A 21171-nucleotide genomic window follows, 5' to 3' on the forward strand; every position below is an offset into this window, starting at 1 on the left:
TCGGCCATAGAGAAATCGTTTCCCTAAAAAAATGAAAGGCAAAGTTTTACTTCCAGAAGTAAAATAAATTCAATGTTTTCCTTTCAGACTAGAATAACAAAAAAATGCTATTGCATATTTAAGTCAGCCTAGCAATGAGGCCATCCACTTGACACTTTGATCAACACACATTAAGCTGTTGAAAATTTTTCAGTCTTAGAGTCACATGTTTACTCTGATTTTTAAAGGTATTTGTGTTTTGATCTGTTGGTTTCCCTTTATTTTTGCCAGTGTTGTCCGTTTGGTGGGAGCCTGCTTTGCATGCTGGTTTGACACAGAGTTGAGCATGCATTTCAAAATTATTATGTATTTTTGCTCATAAACACCCTCTGGACATTGAACCCTTCTTCCTCATTAGTTTTGTATACTTTGTTAATTAATGTAGGCTTCTTTGGTTTGCAAGGCTATCTGGAATTGGTTCATTCTTAGTTGTTTCTTTATTTTATTGTCAATAATGAATTTGGCTTGGAGCAAATGAAGTAGTGACACATGTAAAACACAAAGAATTATGTGTATTTTGCTAGGTTTTATACAAGAATATATTTAATTTGTAGAGTTCCAAGGTGAGCGTATTCTACTGAGTTGCATATTAAAGCATAATGGTTTGCAACCAAAATAATTATTGACATTTGAAGCTTGGGGGTAGCTGTATTTTGCGACTTCACTGTAAAAAATGAAAGTTTGGATTTAGCATGGTAATTAAGTATCCACGCCTCAGAAGTCTTAACGTATATGCCTAACTGGCATACTCTTAAGTTAATGAAGACCTTATGCTGCATGCAGAAATAAAGATGGTGTAACATTAGGGGAGCTCAGCATAGATACGAGGTCCTCCCGCCTGGGGCGTTGGCAAACGCTCCGGGCAAGGCTGCGTGCGGCAGAAGGCAGCGCGGCAAAGCTGAGCTGGGCCTGCCTGACCTGAGAGCAGGAGATGATGCGTGCTGGCCCGATGCTGAGAACTCCCGGGGACTCTGGGTGCCGGAGAGGCAGCGGCAGTCGGCTCAGAGCTGCGCCAACCCGCCCTGGGGCTCAGCCCCTGTGTAGTGCCAGACCACCTAGTACCATGTGGGTGGGCCAGCGGGCGAGTGCTCAGCCTGACATCTTTCTTCTCCTTAGAGATGGGTGTTTGGGGACTTTTGTTAATTTTTTTTTTTTTTCCTTCCTTTTCTAATGATTAGCAATCTGCTGCTCCACTTAGATGCACACAAGTCAATGGGGGCCAGATGAGACCCACCCAAGGGTACTGAAGGAGGTGGCAGAAGTGCTCACCAAACTGTCATTCGTCATCAGTCCGGGCTAACCAGTGAGGTTCCAGTGGTCTTGTGGTTGGTAAATGTGATGATCTTCTACGAAAAATGTTATTAGGAGTGGCTGAGCAAACCGCCGTTGTTAAGCCTGGAGGAAAGGAGGCTCAGGAGACCTCATCACCCTCTACAACTACTTCAAAGAGTGGCATAGCGAGGTGGGGATGAGTCTCTCTTCCCATGTAACAAGAAGTAGGACAAGAGGAAATGACCTCAAGTTGTGCCAGGAGAAGTGTGCCTTGGATATGAGGGAAAAATTTCTAGACCGAAAGGATTGTTAAGCGCTGGAACAGGCTGCCCAGGGACGTGCTTGAGTTGCCATCTGTGGAGGTCTGTAAAAGATGGGTGGATGAGGTGCTCAGATACATGCTTTTGTGGTGGACACGGCATCAAATGATCTTAAAGATAGTTTCCAACGTAAACTATTTTGTGACTCGATGACAATGTGAGGAATATTTTTTTTTTATTTTAAGTTCTGGAAGGGTGTATGTATTGAAGGGGATTTTCCTGTTTTCCTGCAGCAAGGAATGTTGCAAATTTTAATGGAAAAGCTTTTTGTGATTATTACTGGTTTGATTAATTGCTTTTTTTTAAATTGTTGTCAGTCCCTCTTCTACATATTCCTTTGTACTGCTTCATCATTTTTCATCTTCGCTTCTGAGATTATACACAACATTGCCCCAAACCCATTTATTCTCATTCTTCTTCCTCTCTGTGCTTTTGCAATTCTACTAAATTTATTCTCATCATTTCCTTTTGTCTGCTTTTGCTTGTTGGCTGCTGTTTTACTTTCCTCATTATTATTAAATGATCCGTTACCCTTCTTTGCTTCCTTTCCAAAACTCCAGCTGTTCAGAATAAGCCAGGGGAGATAAACTGTGCCGTTAACCTTGGTGCTTTGCTGTCAGTGAAAGCTGAAAAAGCATTCAGTATCTTTTTGAAGTTTAAACCCTTGTTTCTTCCAAAAGGTGGTGACCAGTGCTTGTTGTTTGGAGATACAGATCTGAATTGCTATTTATTTTTTTTAATTTTATTTATTTCACGTATACTATTTGCAGAGATGATAATCGAGGAATTTACCTGGAACTATCTTCTCCCATATATTTAAAGAAATTGGAGTGATTTGAAATAATTACTCTGCGGAAGGACTACAAAAGGAAAAGTGACATTCAGATTAGTTTAATTATTTTGATTTAGCAGGAGGTTTATTAATATACTGAGCATATCCTTTATTTGCACATTATCTTAGGAAACAAAGCAGTGTACTGTGCAGTGAGATTGCAGGTCATAAGTGGGGTATTGGTGCAGTGTTACAGCCCTTTCTCTGATGGTCCACGCAGAGAATAATGCCTAGAATGAATACTTGGCAATGTTCATGGATTCTCCCACCATTTATAGCACTTATCGATCCTCAGTTTTGTGGAGAAAAGTTTCATTGCTATAAGGAATTTGGAGGAAGTACAATATGCCTTGTTGTTATCATTTGCTTTATGATTATGAATGACTAGTTCAATACAGGTGACTGGAGCTGTGTGGAGAGGGGACTAAATGTTTGATGACAGTATTTTTCCTGAAGGAATGTGATGCTGCAGGTGACTGAATGTAATAGGTTGTGGCTTTTTTTCAGGACTTCTGATGGTGGGAAGACAGTTGGTACCATTGAAGTCAGTCTTGTGAAGATGGGAGAGCTAGAGGATGGGGAAACAGACAACCTCACAACAGATGCTCAGGACCAAAAGGTAGCAACTCGGTTCGTTGCACAGGGTTGATTAGAATGATCAGCTGTACTAAATAGCTAAATTACTAATGCCCAGTTGGGTTAAGGGCTTAATAAAAAGTTTCTGGAATCAAGTATTATGTACTCCTTACCTCCCTAAACTAAATATAATTTTTTGTCAAAACGTATCCTCCGTTTCCTAGGCCCTCCCCTTCTTTAGGGAAAAAGAGATGATTTGCACCTCAGCTGATCATAATCAATCACTCCTGATCAAAAAACTGCCCATAGAGATACCATAAATCTGACTTCTTTTTCCCTTGGACAGTTCCTCAGTTTTCTGCCCTTGAAGTCCTGTGCACGTGGATTTCTGTGTGCAACCTGTGCCCACAATACCGAAAACCTGGAAAGAATGGCAGACAGGCAAGCCAAAGAAGAGGTGAATCCCCTTGCTAAGGGACAATTTCAGCTGCCTCTCATGGGAGCACACAGTGGTGGGCAAAAACATCAACGGGAGGGACAGTGCAGAGTGCCAGAACAGGGCAGTGTTGAGCAGAGGGTGTATGGAGGGGTTCTTCATTGGGGTGCTCACAGTGTGGGACGAGAGGAAGGACAGGATGGCTCAGAAAGAGCTAAAATGCTCCTGTGTAGACAGCAGGTTGTTGCAAGCAGAAGCACTGGAGTCTGGAGCTGGAGATTATGTGGGGGGAGTGGATTTGAAAGGAGTGGAGAACCAAATGAGGTACAGTGGAACAGATGGGCTGCCTCTAGGATGAGAAGACGTTTGGGTTTGGAAGAGGTTTGGAAATGACTGCTCAGAATGGAGGAAATCAAGTTTTGAATGATTTGCCGTTAATAAAAAGGACTCTTTAACTGGGTCCCTGATTGGTGGCAACTGACATACCTGTCCAGAGTTGCCTCCTCCTGGTATCTCTGACTTTGCAGCCCCTTTCTCACTGACTGAATTTTTGCAGCTCTAATAGTATGATGTACTGCTATACACAATGGTGTATTCTGTTCCTCATGAAAAAATTCATTTTAGATAATGCTACAGGGAATGTAACATTAAGGACTGCCGGTTTGTTTTTTTTTTTTGGATGTAACATATAAGAATGCATTTTTTGAGCATAGGGTATTGTTTTGAATATCTTTGCTGCTCAGCCAAAACAGTCTGATTCTGGGCCAAACTCTGAGGGCAGATTTTACACTTCTTTTCTTCACCATTCTTCTCAAAGAATTGCAGTGCCCTTTAAAAACGATGGACCAGTGGGACCAGTTTCAGAGAAGCCAACAAATGCTGTGAAATCTTTCTGGTTTTGTATTATAAAAGTTCCATAAGATGTGAAACATGAAGTGTTTTTTCAGCCTTGTCTTTCGTTTTATTTTCCTTCTATTTCAAAACGTGGAATGAGACCTCTCACAATTATTTGAGCTGTAATTATGAGCTGTGTCTAGCCTGGGGGAGCGAGAAGGCTTTGACAGCATCTTTCAGAGGGGTTCTAATGCTTGTCAAGAAAGACTTGCCTTGCCACAGGTGTGTTTTCTGTGCTCTTTAAAGGAGTCCTTAGTTCTTATGGATTAGTTGCATCATGGAATCTTGGTTTATATGTTAATAGTGAGGGTGCAATTGTCAGAACATGGAGTTAGTGGATGAATTACTTGAAATAAGTTCTGAATTAGGTTTGTGAACCATTTAGATAAACTAGGTGCAGGGAATTCTTTGTGCAAGAGTAAGGTGATAGTTAAATTCAACCTGAGATATCAAATGTTAGAGAGTACATCATGTGTTGAGCTTTGCTTCAAGCTCCTCTGGAGACTGGGGACACCTGGGAACGTAGCTCCCTGTTGCCTTTACGGGCTCTCTGGGCTTTTTTCTGATGGAGGAAAGAAGCATTAAAAATATGTATCCTAGTCCATTTAACCTAGGTTTACACTTGTTGAGTTTTGTGTAAGCTTCCTATCAAAGAAATCTTTCAGTTCAGTTGTATAACAAGTTACTTTAATTACAAACTACTAACACATTCTAAGGACTTTCTGTGATTCCCACTTTTCCCTCATTTAAAAATTCACGGAGTGTTTTTTGATACTCTGCGTGTGAAAACTACCTTGACCAAAACATCAAAAAATATTTTAGCCTTTACCATTTTATTGGTAGGAAACTCTTCTGTTTTATTATGGAATGACTGATTATATCTTGCTGTTTTCTCTGCTGTAATTCCAATTGTGTTAAGGTATATTGGAACAGAAATATATTGAGAAAAATGTGAATTATAAATAAGGCTTGGGAACTTACACTATCAGCGATACTTTTCAGTCTGATTTATGAGCAGCTATGCATTTCCTTGTAACACCTGAACGTGTCACATCTGTGGTTGCATTTCTTTTGTAGTGCGCATTGGTACGTGAATGTACAGCCACTGACAGCCTAAGCGGTAAAGACAACTTGCCTTCGTTAAATGCAGGTCAGTATTCTAATATTTGTAAAAGATGACTATTGCTGTGCTCAGTCAGATCCTGAAGAAATAACAAAGATTTGGGACAGGTTCTTCAGATGGTGCACAGATGTTCAAACTGAATATTTTCATGTTTCATATGTATTTGACAGCATCTTTTTGCTGAGAAACATTAGGAAAATTTTCAGAAACATGTCAGTTATGTTTTCTTTAACGCTGCTAAAATTTCCTATTCCTACATCTTTACCGTTCAATGATTTACAAGACTGTCAGTGACTTCACTGGGCATGGAATTAACCTCATGAGGTTTTGTCATATCATTACATGACATTCTGTTCAAGTAATTATGTATTATTTGTAACTGAATACCCTGGAGAATTAATCTCTCTCATAGCTGATGAAGTGGCAGTTTCAGTTTTATCTGAAAGCTGTATGTCCTAAAATGACGGAAGCTGCACGTAAGGCATCCTCAATTCTAGGTCAGCTCTGGACTTGAGTGTGCAGTGTTGAACTACATCTATTTCTCTTTGATTATACTGAGAAATATTACATGCTGATATGCTACACCATCAAAGTTTTATTAGCTCAAGTTTATAAATATCCATTACAGGGCTGTAACGATGTCACAAATAAGTTATATGGAACATCTGAAACCACAGTGTTGTCAAGAAATCTATTTGCTGCATACAGTTGAGGAGAAATGTTACTGAAGTTTTAAAACCTTTTAAAACCTTTTCTGAAACTGTTTCACATGATTTCACTGATAAGACAAACTTAATAGACTAGTTTTGCAGTCTGAAGGAACCACTCAAAACGTCAGAAAAACAGATTTTTCCATGTACATATGAATGCTGTAAATTTGTTTTCTGTGAATTGTTGAGCTAGATCAGAAGCGGGGAAAAATTTCTTCTTCAGAATTTTTTCTTTTCATCAGTTCAAGGTGAGACTAGATATGTTTGTAGAAAAGATACATGTTAAGAAATACTAAATGTGCAGGATCTACATCTGGTTCTGAAAATTCCTGAACTGAAGATAGCTGGAGGCAGGGAGAATATCTTGCATTTCTAGGTGTCTATTTATGGCTCTTCTTTGAGAGAAGATAGAGAGCCAGTCGAACGATTTGGTGTAACGGTGCAGCCATCCTTTGATTCTGATTTCATATGTCATCCAGCTAAGTGGATCTTAAATAAATGACATTTCTGTTCAGAGAAAACGTTACTGATAGGCAACTGACTTTTTTCAGTTTCCTGCCTCAGTTGGGTGGGTTTGATTGGGGGTTTCTGTTGAGGTTTTTTTGTGTCGGCAAATGCTGTAGTTTAGGGAATGCTTTTTATTGGAGTTGTTGGAGCTTCTAAGGTAGATGTTAGTTTTATGAATAGTAAAGCCTAGATCCCTTTGTCAGAGTATTTACACATGGTTCTACAATATATCTAGACAGTGCTAAGTATTTTGACATTTATTGTTCTCTTATACAAACACACAACATAAAAACCCCAACGCCTCACAGTGCTGCTAGATCTTATAGATTCAAACAGGCCACAGAGGTGTGTCGTCACTTTCTGATTTTTTACAAGAATTGAGGGGAAGGAGCAGAACTGCAGATGCACATGCAAGAAATGACAGTACACAGGATATCGTAAAGAATTTTCAGTCAAAGGAAGTTTGTTCTAATAAATACTTATTCCTCAGTCTGTTTCCTGCACTTCTGACTTCCTGTTCTCACATCAGCATTGCCTCCGCTTCCCTGCTGACACCTGGCACTAGTTCCAGGTTTTGTCAGTCCCACTCTTTCTATTGAATTCCCAATTTCTTTTCGTAGAAAATTCTTTCTCTCTTTTTACACTCTCGACCTTTTTGCCCAACCACTCAAACTTCTTTACAAGTGTGCCCCCGTGACTGTGCTTCGTCAAAGCTCTCCGTGTTGTCTGGAGACTGGCTTTCCCATATGGATACCAGCACTGCCCTTAAGCGTTTTGTACAACACACTAGCTCTGCCCCCAAAAAAGTATTCATCGACTCCGCACGAATGACACGTGCACAGTTTTCTTGGTGTTAGAAGCTGGGAAGGGTGCTAAAGTTTTCAGTAAAGGTAGACAAGTGGTGCATGTAGGAGGTGTTAAGTTCAAGTTCTGAGGTTTTACTTACTGAAATTTCTTTCCCAAGGCAGATGTAGTTGTCAGGTCTGGGTGGATTGCCACCTCTGGATGCCCATCCCTGTAAAAGATTTCCTCTCAGAGTTCAACCTTATAAGGCACAGAAGTTTCTTTTGCAGATTTCTGGCCTTGTACTGTGTGGCCGGACTATCTTAGAATCATAGAATCTTAGCTGAAAGTTTTAAAAAAATTATTTAAGCCAGACAAATTTCAGTGTGGCAAAAATTAGTCAAAATTAAGGACTGAAAGCAAAGGGACAGTATCAGAAATGTAGTTGAAGTGTATTACAGGCATCCTGATAACATCAACATTGCCTGTGCTACAGTATAGTACATATTCCACATACATACGTACTTAGAACAGGTGTATACTGTTGTAAAGATTTCTGCTTCTTTCTGTCTCATGTTATTTATCCGACTTTCAAAACCATGAAACTGGAAAAATACCCCTGAGTGAATCTTTAAGCCCGTGGGCATAGATGCACATTGTCATTCTTCTGAAATTTAAATCTTCATGTAAGGAACTTGCAGCCCTCAAGTGAATTATGAGGCACTTATTGAGTGAGTGGGAATGAGTCTCATATTTCACAGAGGCTCCTCACTATTCCATTTGTACCCCAGGAGACGGAATTTATATGATTCAAAATTCAGTTATTTATTTATAACACTGGAGAGTTTGCCAATTGTTTCCTTGTAAACATATTGCACTTTACAATAAAAGAAGTAATTGGAATTAGGCAAAAATTAAGAAGTAGAAATTATTCTTCTTGAGATAGTATGTATAGTACACCTGTGCTACAAAGGAATATATAAATACAAACACTGTTAGTAAATTATTATATGGCAGTGGTATGCTTTGATGTATGTTTGGTAGTGAAAAAAGATGAAAAAATGTTGTTTTTTTTTTACTTGCAGAGGAAGCAGTGTGAAGGATATTGCATGGAATAAAAAGCACAGAGATATTGAAATTTAAAAATGAGAACGTCCGAAAATATGGATGGTTAAATATATATGACACTGGCTTTTAGACTTTATGTTATAGAGAAGGGTTTTTAAAACAGTGGAGTTTTTTTAACCACTGCAGTTCATCTGGTTGGTTTCTTTCAGTGCCTTTCATCATCCGTGTCTAAATACTGGAAGGATTACTTTTATGAAACTTTCACTCATTTTAATAACTACTTTTTATAAAAGCCAGCTCTAGTCTTGCCATTTTTACCGTTAGTCATTTTACATGCTGTCTAGATTTCTTTTTTAGACAACTTGTAATTAGAAATCAATTTTTGTCATAAATGAAAATACATATTGAGTCTTCTGTTGTTGTCTTTATAAGAAAAACAAAGTATTGTGTAACTCTTGGGGAAAATCTCAAGCTTTAGCAATACTGCAAATGGAAATTATTTGGATTCCTTGTGAGCACAAAATTCTCGGGCCTTTTTTCTGAGTTTGTTAATGAAATTTTCTTCCTAAACCCATGGAGAGATGTTCTGGCCGTTTTTTAAGACTTGCAGCACACTTGAGATTATCCCCATCTGAAAATTCAGACTCGGAGGTGGTATGTGAAGAGTAGTTTAATAATTCTAGCAATTGTGAAAGTCACAACTTTGCATCCTCCTTTCCAAAGTGATACCTAGTGTCTGTTGCTATCATGCTACAGTTCTGTTGGGGTTTATGTTTGGTTTTGGTTTTTTCCTGTGATTGTGCTGGTGATAGTGGGGAGATGATGAGGAAGGAGATTTTGGAGCTGCATACGTGCATTTAGGTTCTCACGGACAAGTGTGAATTCTGGAACGTAATGGATTCTGAGTGCAAATCCAAGAACTGTTGGAAAAATATCCTTTGATGACTTCTAGGAAGCAGATGTATTAAAAGGTCAAGAGCCTCTTGTGTCTGCAGCAGCATCGTTTGAAATGTCCTACTAAAATGTATCAGCCTGTTTCCTAGTGAACAGATGGCATAAAAGAAAAACCACCAAAAAACCCCACAACCAAACCAAGAAGAACCTCAAAATTATGACCTGTTTTGGCAGGTGTCTGTTTAAGGGCAGACTTAAATTTGCCCTTCAGTTCTTGATCTGTTTCTGACTCCTGAAGATTGCTATTCCTTATCTTATTAATGGAAGATGATTGATGCCGTTTATCTGCTTTGTGCATTGACAGAGGCTGTCAGTGTTATTGGAAAACTGATTTCACTAATTAGAGGAATCTCAGGAAAAGAGGAGGAAAATAGGAAAATGCATGTTTTAGTCATGTAATGGAATAAAGCCCAGACGCTGCTGTAAGTTGATCATAGGCACAAGACTTGGAAATTATTATTTATTTTTTTCTTGTAGTGGACAATAGTTAAGTCTATATGATGAGGATTCTAAAGCTGTAAACTGTAAAAATAAAGAAAAATTGCTGTTATTCATATGCCATAGCTATTAAGCATTTATTAGGCTTATTTCATAACAGTGCATCAGAATTTAGGTTTTATAAGTTAAATCACTATAAAAAGACTTCCAGTTTCTCATCAAAGATTAATGATTGAAGAGATTTTGGAGTGATGGGAATAGAAGACTTCTCCAATTATTTAAACATGATTATTTACAGCATTTCTTTCTTTATGAGTTGCCAACAACCCTTTTATTACAGATATCTTTGAATCTGTGGTCTTGTTTTAGGCCTTTCCTGAAGAACTTCTGTTATAAAACGATTTGATCAGATAGATAAGACAGTTTATCTTCAATAACTCGGTCTGTGTGTATTGTTCTCTGTAAATCAGCCTACATTGGCAATAATGGTGGCAGTGAGTTGCAAAGATGAAATTTCTATTAGTAGATGTCATTTTGACAGCAACAGTTTCCTCACAGGGAGCATGGGAAATGCATTCCTGTGAGTTATAGACCCTTCTGTGGCAGATCAATGGGAGCCTGCTCTAAGGCAGCTTTTTGCAGAAGGCTGAGGGAAGGGTACTGCTGGAATATTTGGATGACTGTCTGAAGTCATTCTGAGTTAGGAAACAGTGAATATGTCGGTTAAATGACAATCATTTGTCTCCAAGTAAACCAAGTTCATTGTTAATTTGACTGAGTTCGTTGTTAATTTGCTCATTCTGTTTTTCCTAACTGTGTATTAAGTGTAAGAATAGAGAGCTACACTCAGATGCTAAATTAACAGGATACCTACTGTACAAGTAAAATTTAATTTATCTACCCTACTCCACATGCTCTAACAAATTAAAATTTGATGTTTTTAATGAAGCTTAATGGCTCCAAAATGGATTCTGGAAGTAGGGGGGAGATAAGATTTTTGGATGGAATTGTCATAAATTTTCTGCCATGTAATGACAGTAAAGCAATAATATAATTTTTCCTCTCTGCAGTGTTAAAAAACCCAATCTGCAAGTTATATAGATTCCCTACTTCTGACAACAAGTGGATGCGGATCCGGGAACAGATGGCTGAGACCACCCTCTCCTTCCATGTTCCTAAAGAACTCATCAATCTGCACATAAAAGAGGATATGAGAAGGTAAGGAAGGAAAAGCAGTTAGTAAACACTAGATTTGATTTTTCTGACCTAGAATAATATGAGTGACGAGCTAAAAATACTAATCTGTAATATGAGGTAGGCAAAAGTTGGTGATCTTTTTTGGCTGCTAAGAATTTACCGCTGTAACTGAACAAGAGAATGGATTGCTCAGAATTTTCAGAGCTCCAGTGGCTTCATAAGTTCTGAGCAATGAACTGTGCTAGAGCATGGTCATGACATGAAATGTGTAAGCATCAACATTTGGTTAACAGTATAAATATACTGAGAAGCTAACATTTCATTAAGAAACAACACTTGGGAAGGGTGTGAACTACACTGCAGTGTGTTTGGGCAGTGCTAGTATCACCGACGAGCATTAAGTGAGCAATGGAAAACAATGTGTTTGTAGTTAATAAAGGAGCAACATGAATGTCAATCACTTTACTCTAACTAATGTAAATTATTTGGCATAAGAAAAGGATACCAGAGTACTGTAAGTTTGAAATCTTTATTCATGTTTGGCCCTGTAACCAGGAGGGACGTCTGAGGATCATTATAATATATATGGCCTGGAAAAAAAGAGGATAGGGAGCATGAGCGTCCCCAAATCCTTTGTGTACCCAAATTCCCCCTGCAGCAACTAAATTGGCAGCCTGTCCTTGAATGTTTGTGAGCTGTGTTGATCCAACTGCAGAAAAAAAGCAGTATTTTAAGCAGTGCAGGGCCTTTCTGAAAGCATGCCTTCTTTTTCCAATGATAATGGGTGGTGTAGAAGAAGATGCTACCTCTTCCCTCATGCAAGTTGCCTCACGCGTAGATGGGGTTCTGGTCCCACATCTAAGAGTAGCGCTGTGAGCTAGTGCTGCATCCCAAAGGCATCCTGTGCACTTTCAGGCAAGTGCTTCCATCGGAGGGGCTTGCCTGTGGTTGTTTACAGTGATTGTTTGTTCTGCAGTAGGAGCTGCTTTTCTTCTTTCATTTGCCCCATCTGCTGCTTCTATATGATCTTTTTATGCTGATAGAACAGTATGTGAGGGACAACAATCTTGCTTTTAATAAAGTCAATGGACTGATACATAGTTAGGCATGGTGATGATGGGTTATAATAATTGTGTGAATTGTTATAATACTTTATTCATTTAGTTCTGTTTTTAGGCATTTATGGCTAGATCTTGTCTGAGAATACTAATGTGTAAGGTTATTTTAGTAAGCAATAAAAATAGAGTATGCTGACTTGCACAGTTCATCCACTTAGCAAATTTTCATTTGCCCCATGGGTAGATGCCTTTTAAATGTTAGAGGATTGCTTTAACCACTTACAATACTACTGTGTTATTTGCTCCAAAGGCATAATGCGACTGATAGCTCTTGCTGTTATTTCATCATATAGCATTCGTATTATGGCATTCACCTCAGTGGATGAAGTCAAAGTAAGGAAATCCTCATGATTTGTTTGGGTTTTGGTTTTGTTTGGGGTTTTTTTGAATGATTATTCAATATTCACCAAAATGAAGAAATGCTTTGAGGGAGAAACAGAAGTTGCTCAAAGATTGAGGCAAGTAGTTCTGATATGCCATTGCGGGTAGCTGTACAAGCCTAGCAGAAAGTGAGAGAGAGATCAAGCTGATTGTTATCACTCTGAGGAAGACAGTAAGACCAACCAGGAGGAGTAACAACAACAACAACTAACAGATGGTGGAAACAGAGGCATCATCATATAAGTGTGTAGGTTGGAGCTTCAGCTTTGCGTGGGCTTTGCTTTTTGAAATAACTGCAGAGATGTGTGCTCTTGTGAACTTGTTACGTTTCAAAACCAGTAAAACCAAGCTTGGAGGATATTGTTATACTGTTTCTTGAACTCCTACAAAACTTACACTGTATCACCTTGAGGCTATTTTCTTCTCAAGTATTCTTCTCTGCATCTTTTTTTTCCCAGTTAGTATAAAAGAATAAATATTTTTGTCACAAAAGCCACTTGTTATCATCCTCAGTCTGTTTCATTTCATTCTTGTTGTGATTTCAGGTCTGAAGCAATTACCTATTTAAAAAAATATCCAAGTGAAGTGTTAATCCTGTTCTGTATTGTATTTTAAATTGTAATTTTCAATTCCCTTTACTCGTAGCTCTTAAGATTGTTTATCTTGATAAAACTAGAGTGTTTATGGTTAACTGCACTTTTTGATTTACTGAAATATGTAACCTCTAAGGATGTTTAACTTTTGTTTTCAGCATGAAATAATGGTTTTAAAGATAGGCATAAATGAAAGTTTTTAGCCTTCAAACCTCCCTGGAACAAGTTTTAATAGGAGCTACATGGCCATTTTTATTGTTCTAATGCGGGCCATACAGATTGCTTTCCTGCTTTTTTTAAGAAATTCTTTGTTTCCTCCTCAAGGTTTTCCAAGGAGTCCTTTCCCCTTTTGTTAATATTTCTTTATGCAAATCGTGTCCAGATATTTTTCATCTATCGTGCAAACTCAGCCAAGTAGTTGTTCAAACCTAATGATTATAAAATGATTTAGTAGTTTACAGGAATGGTTCAGAAAGTTGGTTGACCCATATAATCTAACCTTGCAGTTGCAGATGTCGCTTGTGTTGCGCTAGGTCAGCGCAACTCGCAAGTAGGGGACTACAGTAGAAGCTGCAGTGCATGTCTTAGAGCTCCCCACATTATAGCAAAGGACAATATAAAACCAAAGTGAAAAATCATCTTTTTCACAATAATATTATGATTCTAACACACTCAAATTCTATCATCACAAAAAGCATTTCAATTTTATGCTGTTGACTAGAGGTTTTGCACTTACCAGTGCTTCTCTGTAGTTCTAATAGCACTAAGTTGGTTGTAATTTTGTCAGTTCATGTCAGTGGGGATGCAGAGAATATAAATTAGAGGCGTTAAGACATTCAAGTAATTGAAAAAAGCTTTGTACATTTCTATTACATTACTCATGTCATAAAGATCCTCACTGTTTATTTTGAATGAGGCCCTCTGATTAATAAATTGTGGAGAAAAAAAGAAAACAAACCCACAATAAATCCTTGAGCAATCATGCCATTACTAACATGATTAATCTTTCCCACACATACGATTCCAAGCTGAAAGAAATAAGTGAAGTTATAAGTAAACCATAAATGACGTTATAAATAAACTATTAGAGTAAAATGTTTCTGCTTATGTCATAGAGCTGAAGCAATATTGTGTTAAGCTGATTCCACTATTTTCTGATAAAACAGTAAAATTTAAAATACAAACAAGAAAACCTCCACTTTAAATCAATTCTATACAGCATTGCTACTTATTAAAATGTGATTTAGGTTTAACGTTTAAATCCCACAGACGCCATTTTGAGTATTACTGAATTTGAGACTCTTGGCAATCAGGTGATGCCAGAGAATTATGCTCGGGTATTAAATGTGAATCATTGAGTTAACCTGAAATGATCATGCTGTTTTAAGATCTTGAGTGTTTCGCAGATAAACCCAGGTAATAAATTATCCACGGAAGTGAAAGAAGTTTAAGGCAGGAAGGAAGGAATAGGTTTAATTTAGCTTACATATTGTCTACACTTTTGGGTAATGAAAAAGAGATGGTGGGGGTTAGAAATAAAAAGGAACTTGAAAACTCAAGCTCTCAGGAACAGTATAAAGTACTCTTTCCAAACACCAGTATATTCTCCACATACACATAGAAGAATCGAGTTTTTAAATACTTTTAACATACTTGGTGGGTTGGTTTGTTTGGGTGGTATGTTTGTTAAACAAATATTTAAGGTATGCAAAAAGGTGGGTACAACCTACATTTTAGTTTTTAGTTTCTTGTCAGGTCAGGCTTACCACAACCTGAAATAGTTTTGACATTCTGTAAGAAGAGAAATATTGCAACTGTTGTCAAGAGGTTCTGAATGAAAACTATTGGGAAGGAAATAAAAATATCCTTTTATTCATTTTCATGCTAGCTTCCCCTGAAGGGATTGAATTCTCTTTAGTAATGATTTGACTGTTTTAGAAACAATACAGTAAAAAGACTATGATTCTTTTATTTCTGGAGACAATGTTTTGTTGTTTTGGTGGGTTATTTATTGCCTGTATGTCACAGGTCCATAACTTGTGGTAAAGTAAAATGAGAGTAGTTTTATCTGCTTCTGTTACAAACACACAAAAATATTAAATGCTTATATGTAAGCATGTATGCTTTAAAGTCAATTTTGTCAGGAAAAATAATTCCTGTGCTACTTTCCTTAGAAGGAAACTTCTAAGCTTTCTTTACTTATGAGTGATTGAGTCATGCCCCAGAGCTTATGGTGTATATTTACTCCAAAGCTTCTGTTTGATAAATATTCAGAACTTTATCTGCTTTATAATATTATAAAACTTTTGCAAATATAATCTGCCAAAATGTCTCATCTTGTTTTGAATCCTGCTAAGCACTTAGCTTGTGATGTTTTCTGAAAGTGGAGTTCAGAAGCTGATTAAGCTTGGTGGAGGCAAAAATTGCTTCCTCTTTTCGGTTTTGAATTTGTCATGTTTGCTCACTGGGAATTGCATCACCGGATTTTTGAAGCTGAATGAATCAAAAGTTACCAGCCTGTCTTCATACAGCATTTGTGGATTATGTGCTTTTATCATGTGTCCTCTTAATTATCTCTTTATATAAATTCACTGATCTTTTCAACTTCGTCTTTCAATTTGTGAAGATTTGTGCTGTGTCTCTGCTGATGCAAACGGCTATTCCTTCTGTTCCATTTACGGAGACAGAATAATCAGATCTAAAGAAGTTCTTTGAGAGAATGTCCCCCTCCTGGCTCCTGCTCATCTTGCTGTCTCCCTGCTATTTTTTGATTTATTTTGATTTTATCGTCACTGAGCACAGGTTTTCATGGTGCTATCCACAATGGTGTCGGGGACTGTTGAAGCTAGTCGTAGCTGTGCAAAAACAAGTTTGTGGGGGAAATGATTTCAGTAGTAGAACTTTCCTCAAATGAGTTTTGAACGTGTTGTATAACACTGACTCAGAGTACTACTTACAGAATTGGTTATTTTGTTTTTTTCAGCATTGAAGATGTTTCTGTTAGACTTCAGAGCTGTCACTATATCCTCATATCCAAAGTGACAAGAGAGTCTTTTCTGTTACTGTGGTCATTAGAGCGCTTGACATAAAGCAGAAACCATTTAAGTAGACTTTATCATCATGAATAATACAGGAAATTATTTGTGCCTCTTGCAGGCACCCTTAGTAGTTTACCATAATTGTGCAACTAAGGTATTCCTAAAAATAAACAATAAAAATATGAATTTATGAATCTAAAACCAGAATATTAATCTGAGCTTTGGGTGCTCAATTATCTTTTGATAATGGGCTTCAGTAAACTTTTCCTTGGAACAAACAAATAAAAAAATAAAGACATGTAGCTTTACTTTGAGTTGAATGGCAACAATATTAAACTCCTAGAAATGTCAGAAATGCTTCTTCTCATGCAGTGTTTACGGATCTCTGGTTGTGCTGATGTAGTTGTGGATAAGGAAGAGCACAGATAATTCAGTCCAGGTGCAGATCCTCTTCAACCATCTTGCGTAGTGGTGTGACAGCCTGTGCAATGGCTGCGCTTTGCACCAGCAGGTGAAGGCTGAGTAAAGCTCAAGTCTCCCATAGAAGGCAAAGTGCCCTCAAATTTTAGCTTTGTAAATCAGGGCGTCATTTGTAGTAAAAGAAGTTGTTTTTTAAGTAGAGGCCTGAAATGAAGGTTCGTGACATTTCTGATAGTGCTGTGGGATCCTGAGGAATCTCATAATTTGGTCTTAGAATTTTTCATCTCTTTAGAATTGTGTTGTGTTAACACCAATGGTCATTGATCTTTGTGCTAACAATCAGCATTGCGTATAGTGCTTTCAGCAGACCAGGTTTCAATGTTGAATTTTTCTGCCCTAATGTCAGAAAAGAGTTTTGAAGAAATGGTAGCAGGTAGATTTCAGACTTTTTTAATGGGAAACTGCTTCAAACTGTGATGGGAAGTGGTCAGTAAAAGCTGACACAATTAGTCTGCTAAATGGAAGAATGGATGTGAAAAGCAGAAAGTACTTAAGAGGCTTAAAAATAAGCTAATTGATATTTTAAGTGGAGGACAAGGGATGAGAAAGACTGTTTACATCCACAGACCGCTTAGATACAGATGGGGCAAGATTTTGCCAAGGCCCTCAAGGAATATGCTGGAAAAAAACTTTGAGAGGTGATTTGGGGTGGGGGAACAATATGACAAAGAACTCTAGTTTAATATCGTTTTTGCTCTGAGCTTACTCCTCAGTTAACAAACTGTTCAGAATTCCATGGCTGCTTTGAAAAGTTTAATCAGGAACCAATTTGCTCTCTGTAGAACCAATATAAGCTATAGATATTTAATTTTATTTTATAACACGATTGCTCCATGACAAAATTACTGATTTAAGTGCATGTTTAAAGTTACTCAATGAACTAAATACTGGTATATTATTATAAAAAAATATCCTTTTTTCAAAGATTGTTGTTGTGGGTATTAGTATGAACTATAAACTTCCACATTACAAAAAATATTATGTTTCTTCAATCTATTAATTTACTTTTGGGAGGAGCTCTTCATGATAATGATAGTAAAGGTTGATACTGTAGAGCAGTGTTGATGGAGCCTAGATTTAGTAAAGGTAATTGTTTTTCTGGCCATAACTCCGAGTAGTACTAAGTCAACAGTAGTAAAAAAAATCACAAGGCACAAAGACTAAATGCTATGTCCTAGATATTTGCATTTGAAAAAATAATGATGTAAAATGTGGCAATTCTTGGAGGAATGTTGTCTATGCCATATAATCCTGTTATGTCATGGTTTTGATTTTCCTGTGCTTTTAAATTAAAATAAAGTTTGAAAGGATATCACCTGAAGATTTTGTGCTATATGTGCTCTAGATTACTATAAAACTGCATGATTACTTTATTAAAATATTGCAGATAAAATGTCTTTTTATGACATACTAGTGGCTTTCTTTTGACTTCAGGAACACGTGTGTGTTTCTGAGATGAAACAAATACAAGCCTTGTCACCAGCAATAAGAGGAGAATTTGACATTCCTTGAAGATATACTAAAGCTAGTTGGGTGGGATTTGAGTTTTTTCTTCTGTTGCTGTTGGTGGCAATGAAATTAACTCAGAGTCAGCCGGTTAAACCAGTTTTGGTTTTAGGTTGAATGTTTTAGTCTGAGATAAGGGGTTTCTACTCCTGCTGTTGCTTGACTTGAGCATGTGATCAAGAGTCTGGGCATGAGATTAGATAGAGAGGGAGGAGCAGACCCCCAACAGTGGATCTTCTGTGGGATGGAGGGCTCTGAATGTGGTGTATCGATGTGCTCATCTCTTACTGTGTAGTATTTATCCAGTTTCTGCAGAACACTAGGTTGCTGTATAGGAGGAAATTTTGGAGCTCAGCCAGAACATCTGGTCCTGAATATTTTTCAGGACCAGAATATCTTCACTGTAAATAAATAACGTTTTATACCCTGCCAGACAGCCTTGGCTGTTTGTATTGATGGTGGAAAGGTCAAGTGTTGCATCTACTTCTGGATTTCAGGTTGACTGAAAGGGAAAACCCTAATCGTACATCATTAGTAAACTCCCAACAAGTTAATGTATTTTAATCTTTGTTTTCATTATGACACTTTCAAAGACATGTGTAAACAAAATGCCTTAATCCTGCTTCCAGTGTAATCTGTTTGGTTTCTGCCTGTCGTATTAACCAGGAGGATAACTATCCTTATATACCTTGCTCTAATACTGTTCACTTTAATGCAAAGCTGATAATGGTGGAGAAAACGTCAGTGTGGGGCTTTTCTGCTTGAGAAATAATATTAAGACTTTTTAGTCAGTGGTCACAACTGTTGTGATTAAGTGTAGCTCTATATTCCTGTGCTTTAGTCTCATTGTTCTCTTTCTCCTGCTTTCTGCCCCTTCTCACTCTGTTTTTCCTTTTTCTTTGGTAGTTTTTCTTACATGCAAGAGCTGTCCTCTGGAAGTCTGTTTTGAGACTTCTGAGAATTGCAGTGAAACAGTCTGCTTGGTACTTGGAGGAAAATTCAGAAAAATAGTTGGTTATGTTGCACAAGTTTTCTCCTGAACAATTCAGTGTTTTGTCTTTCATTCATTTTCTTTCAAGGCGAGTTCCTCAAAAAGGCTCTGGAATAGATACAAGATGAACTTACTTGCAAGTGGGGAGAAGGAGCAGCAAGCCCAGTGTGCTGTAACTAATGCTTGTTTATGTAGGAAATTAAAGTGATCTCTCTTTCACTGAGGTCGGCTCTCAAGAGTGTACAGGAAAACCGATAATTTGCTAAAGGATTTCCTTTTGGATTTGCAGTGACACGTTCGGTTACAATAACACTGCTGTTTTGACCTGATGAACACAGCTGTAAAGCTGAAGGCTATGTTTTTGAGGACTTTTTTCCATGGCTTTTTTTTTTTTTAACACTAACAAAATGTGGTGAGAGCTCGTGTGTTGGTGGTGGTTAAACTGACACTGTTAAAGCTGTGTTTATGATGTGTATCAAAATATCCACAGAGTACGATGTATCGAAACAGCTCCTCTGCAAGCTAGGGAAAAAGAGCAAACTTTGTGTTATTCAGAACAAGTTACTTGCTGTGAACACAGCTCTCTGAAGCCTGGAAGCCCTCTAATCTCCAAGGTAGAAATAGTATCTCAGTTTGAAGGCCATTGCATTGGTGCCACATGAGTTTTGAACACAAATTACTGTATTATTCTCTGATTTAACATTTTTGATTGTGTGGCGGAATAAAAGAGCTGAAATCAGTAGGTTTTTGTGAGCGTCATGAAGGCAGATTCTGTCTCAAATAGCAAGTGCTTTTGATTTTAACCAATTGGTTTGGGATTAATTGGATTAATTTGGATGCATGTTAATGAATTAATGAGTTAATTAGTGCCTTCTCTTTTTGCATTTTGATACAGGAATCAGGAACTTAAGGACTTGGGAGAACTTGCTCCTCACTGGGACAATATGCGCAAAAGTGTTATTGCTCACTGTGATCAGATGTTGAGTATGTACCAGGATACTCTTGCAGAGCTTGGGAAGCATACAGGTATGAAAGTAGCCTTTCAAACCCCCCTGACGCAGTTAGGAATCAACTAGATTGATTAACTTGGTTGATTGAGTCAGCAGAAATATAAATCACATAAAAATGAAATATTTGTAATTGTTTTTCTCTCTGAAATTTTTTTTCATGCATTCCAGCAGGTTTTCACTGTTACCATGGTACCTAATTACACGGTAGCCCCCCTCAAAAAAAAAAAATTACGAAGTTGGTGTGTGTGTGCTTTAGTTTCATGTTTCCTTGAATCTACTGCTCTGCTTGTGTTGAATGCAATCCACCAATTGAAACAAGCCTTTGAGATCGTTTTGTCGCTTGGTCTTGACCCGAGTTCCATTCAGCAGTCTGCAGGGTAGCAGTAACATCTCTAAGCTTTGCATATCCTTAACGTGGTCCTTGTCACTGCCCGCACCATGTCAGAAAAGCACAGCCTTGCAACGGGATGGGCTGCCTGTCCCCAGCCCAGAAATACCAACATGTGCTGCCTGCCTTTTTTCATGTGGAGATGGTGGGTTTATATTTTGATGTGTGCTGCGGTTTCGTTCACTTAATGCCTGCTGGAGTCCTGTGGTCAGGGAATATAATGTATCGTAGCATCTGCGTGTCAGTGGAATAAGACACCTTCAGCGACAAATGTACAGAAGTAGCAGGTGGTCTTTTCCACATATGGTAATTCCTACTCATAAAAAGAAGAAAAGTTAGTAGAACAAATGTTTTCTTCTTGGGAATTTATTTTGATTGTTTACAAACTAATCTTTTTTTAATTTTGATTGTTTTTTTTTTACATTTTGTGGCCCTACTAGATTTTTTTCATGTTTAACACTGCATTTTGAGCAAAAAAGAGACTTCTCTTTATATCATGCCTTTACACCTTTTCCTG

General features: G+C 37.8%; 1 protein-coding gene across 1 annotated transcript in view; it reads left to right on the forward strand.

Moving 5' to 3' along the window:
* The first annotated feature begins 973 nt into the window (after positions 1 to 973).
* INPP4B (inositol polyphosphate-4-phosphatase, type II, 105kDa) overlaps positions 974 to 21171 on the forward strand; it is a 106922-nt gene continuing 86724 nt past the window's right edge. The window contains 5 exon segments of the mRNA XM_009866119.1: positions 974 to 1104; positions 2971 to 3082; positions 5447 to 5519; positions 11023 to 11170; positions 20152 to 20282. Of these exon segments, the coding sequence (XP_009864421.1) occupies positions 974 to 1104; positions 2971 to 3082; positions 5447 to 5519; positions 11023 to 11170; positions 20152 to 20282 (595 nt within the window).

The sequence above is a fragment of the Apaloderma vittatum genome, unplaced genomic scaffold (assembly GCF_000703405.1).
Source record: "Apaloderma vittatum isolate BGI_N311 unplaced genomic scaffold, ASM70340v1 scaffold1653, whole genome shotgun sequence".
Lineage (NCBI taxonomy): Eukaryota > Metazoa > Chordata > Aves > Trogoniformes > Trogonidae > Apaloderma > Apaloderma vittatum.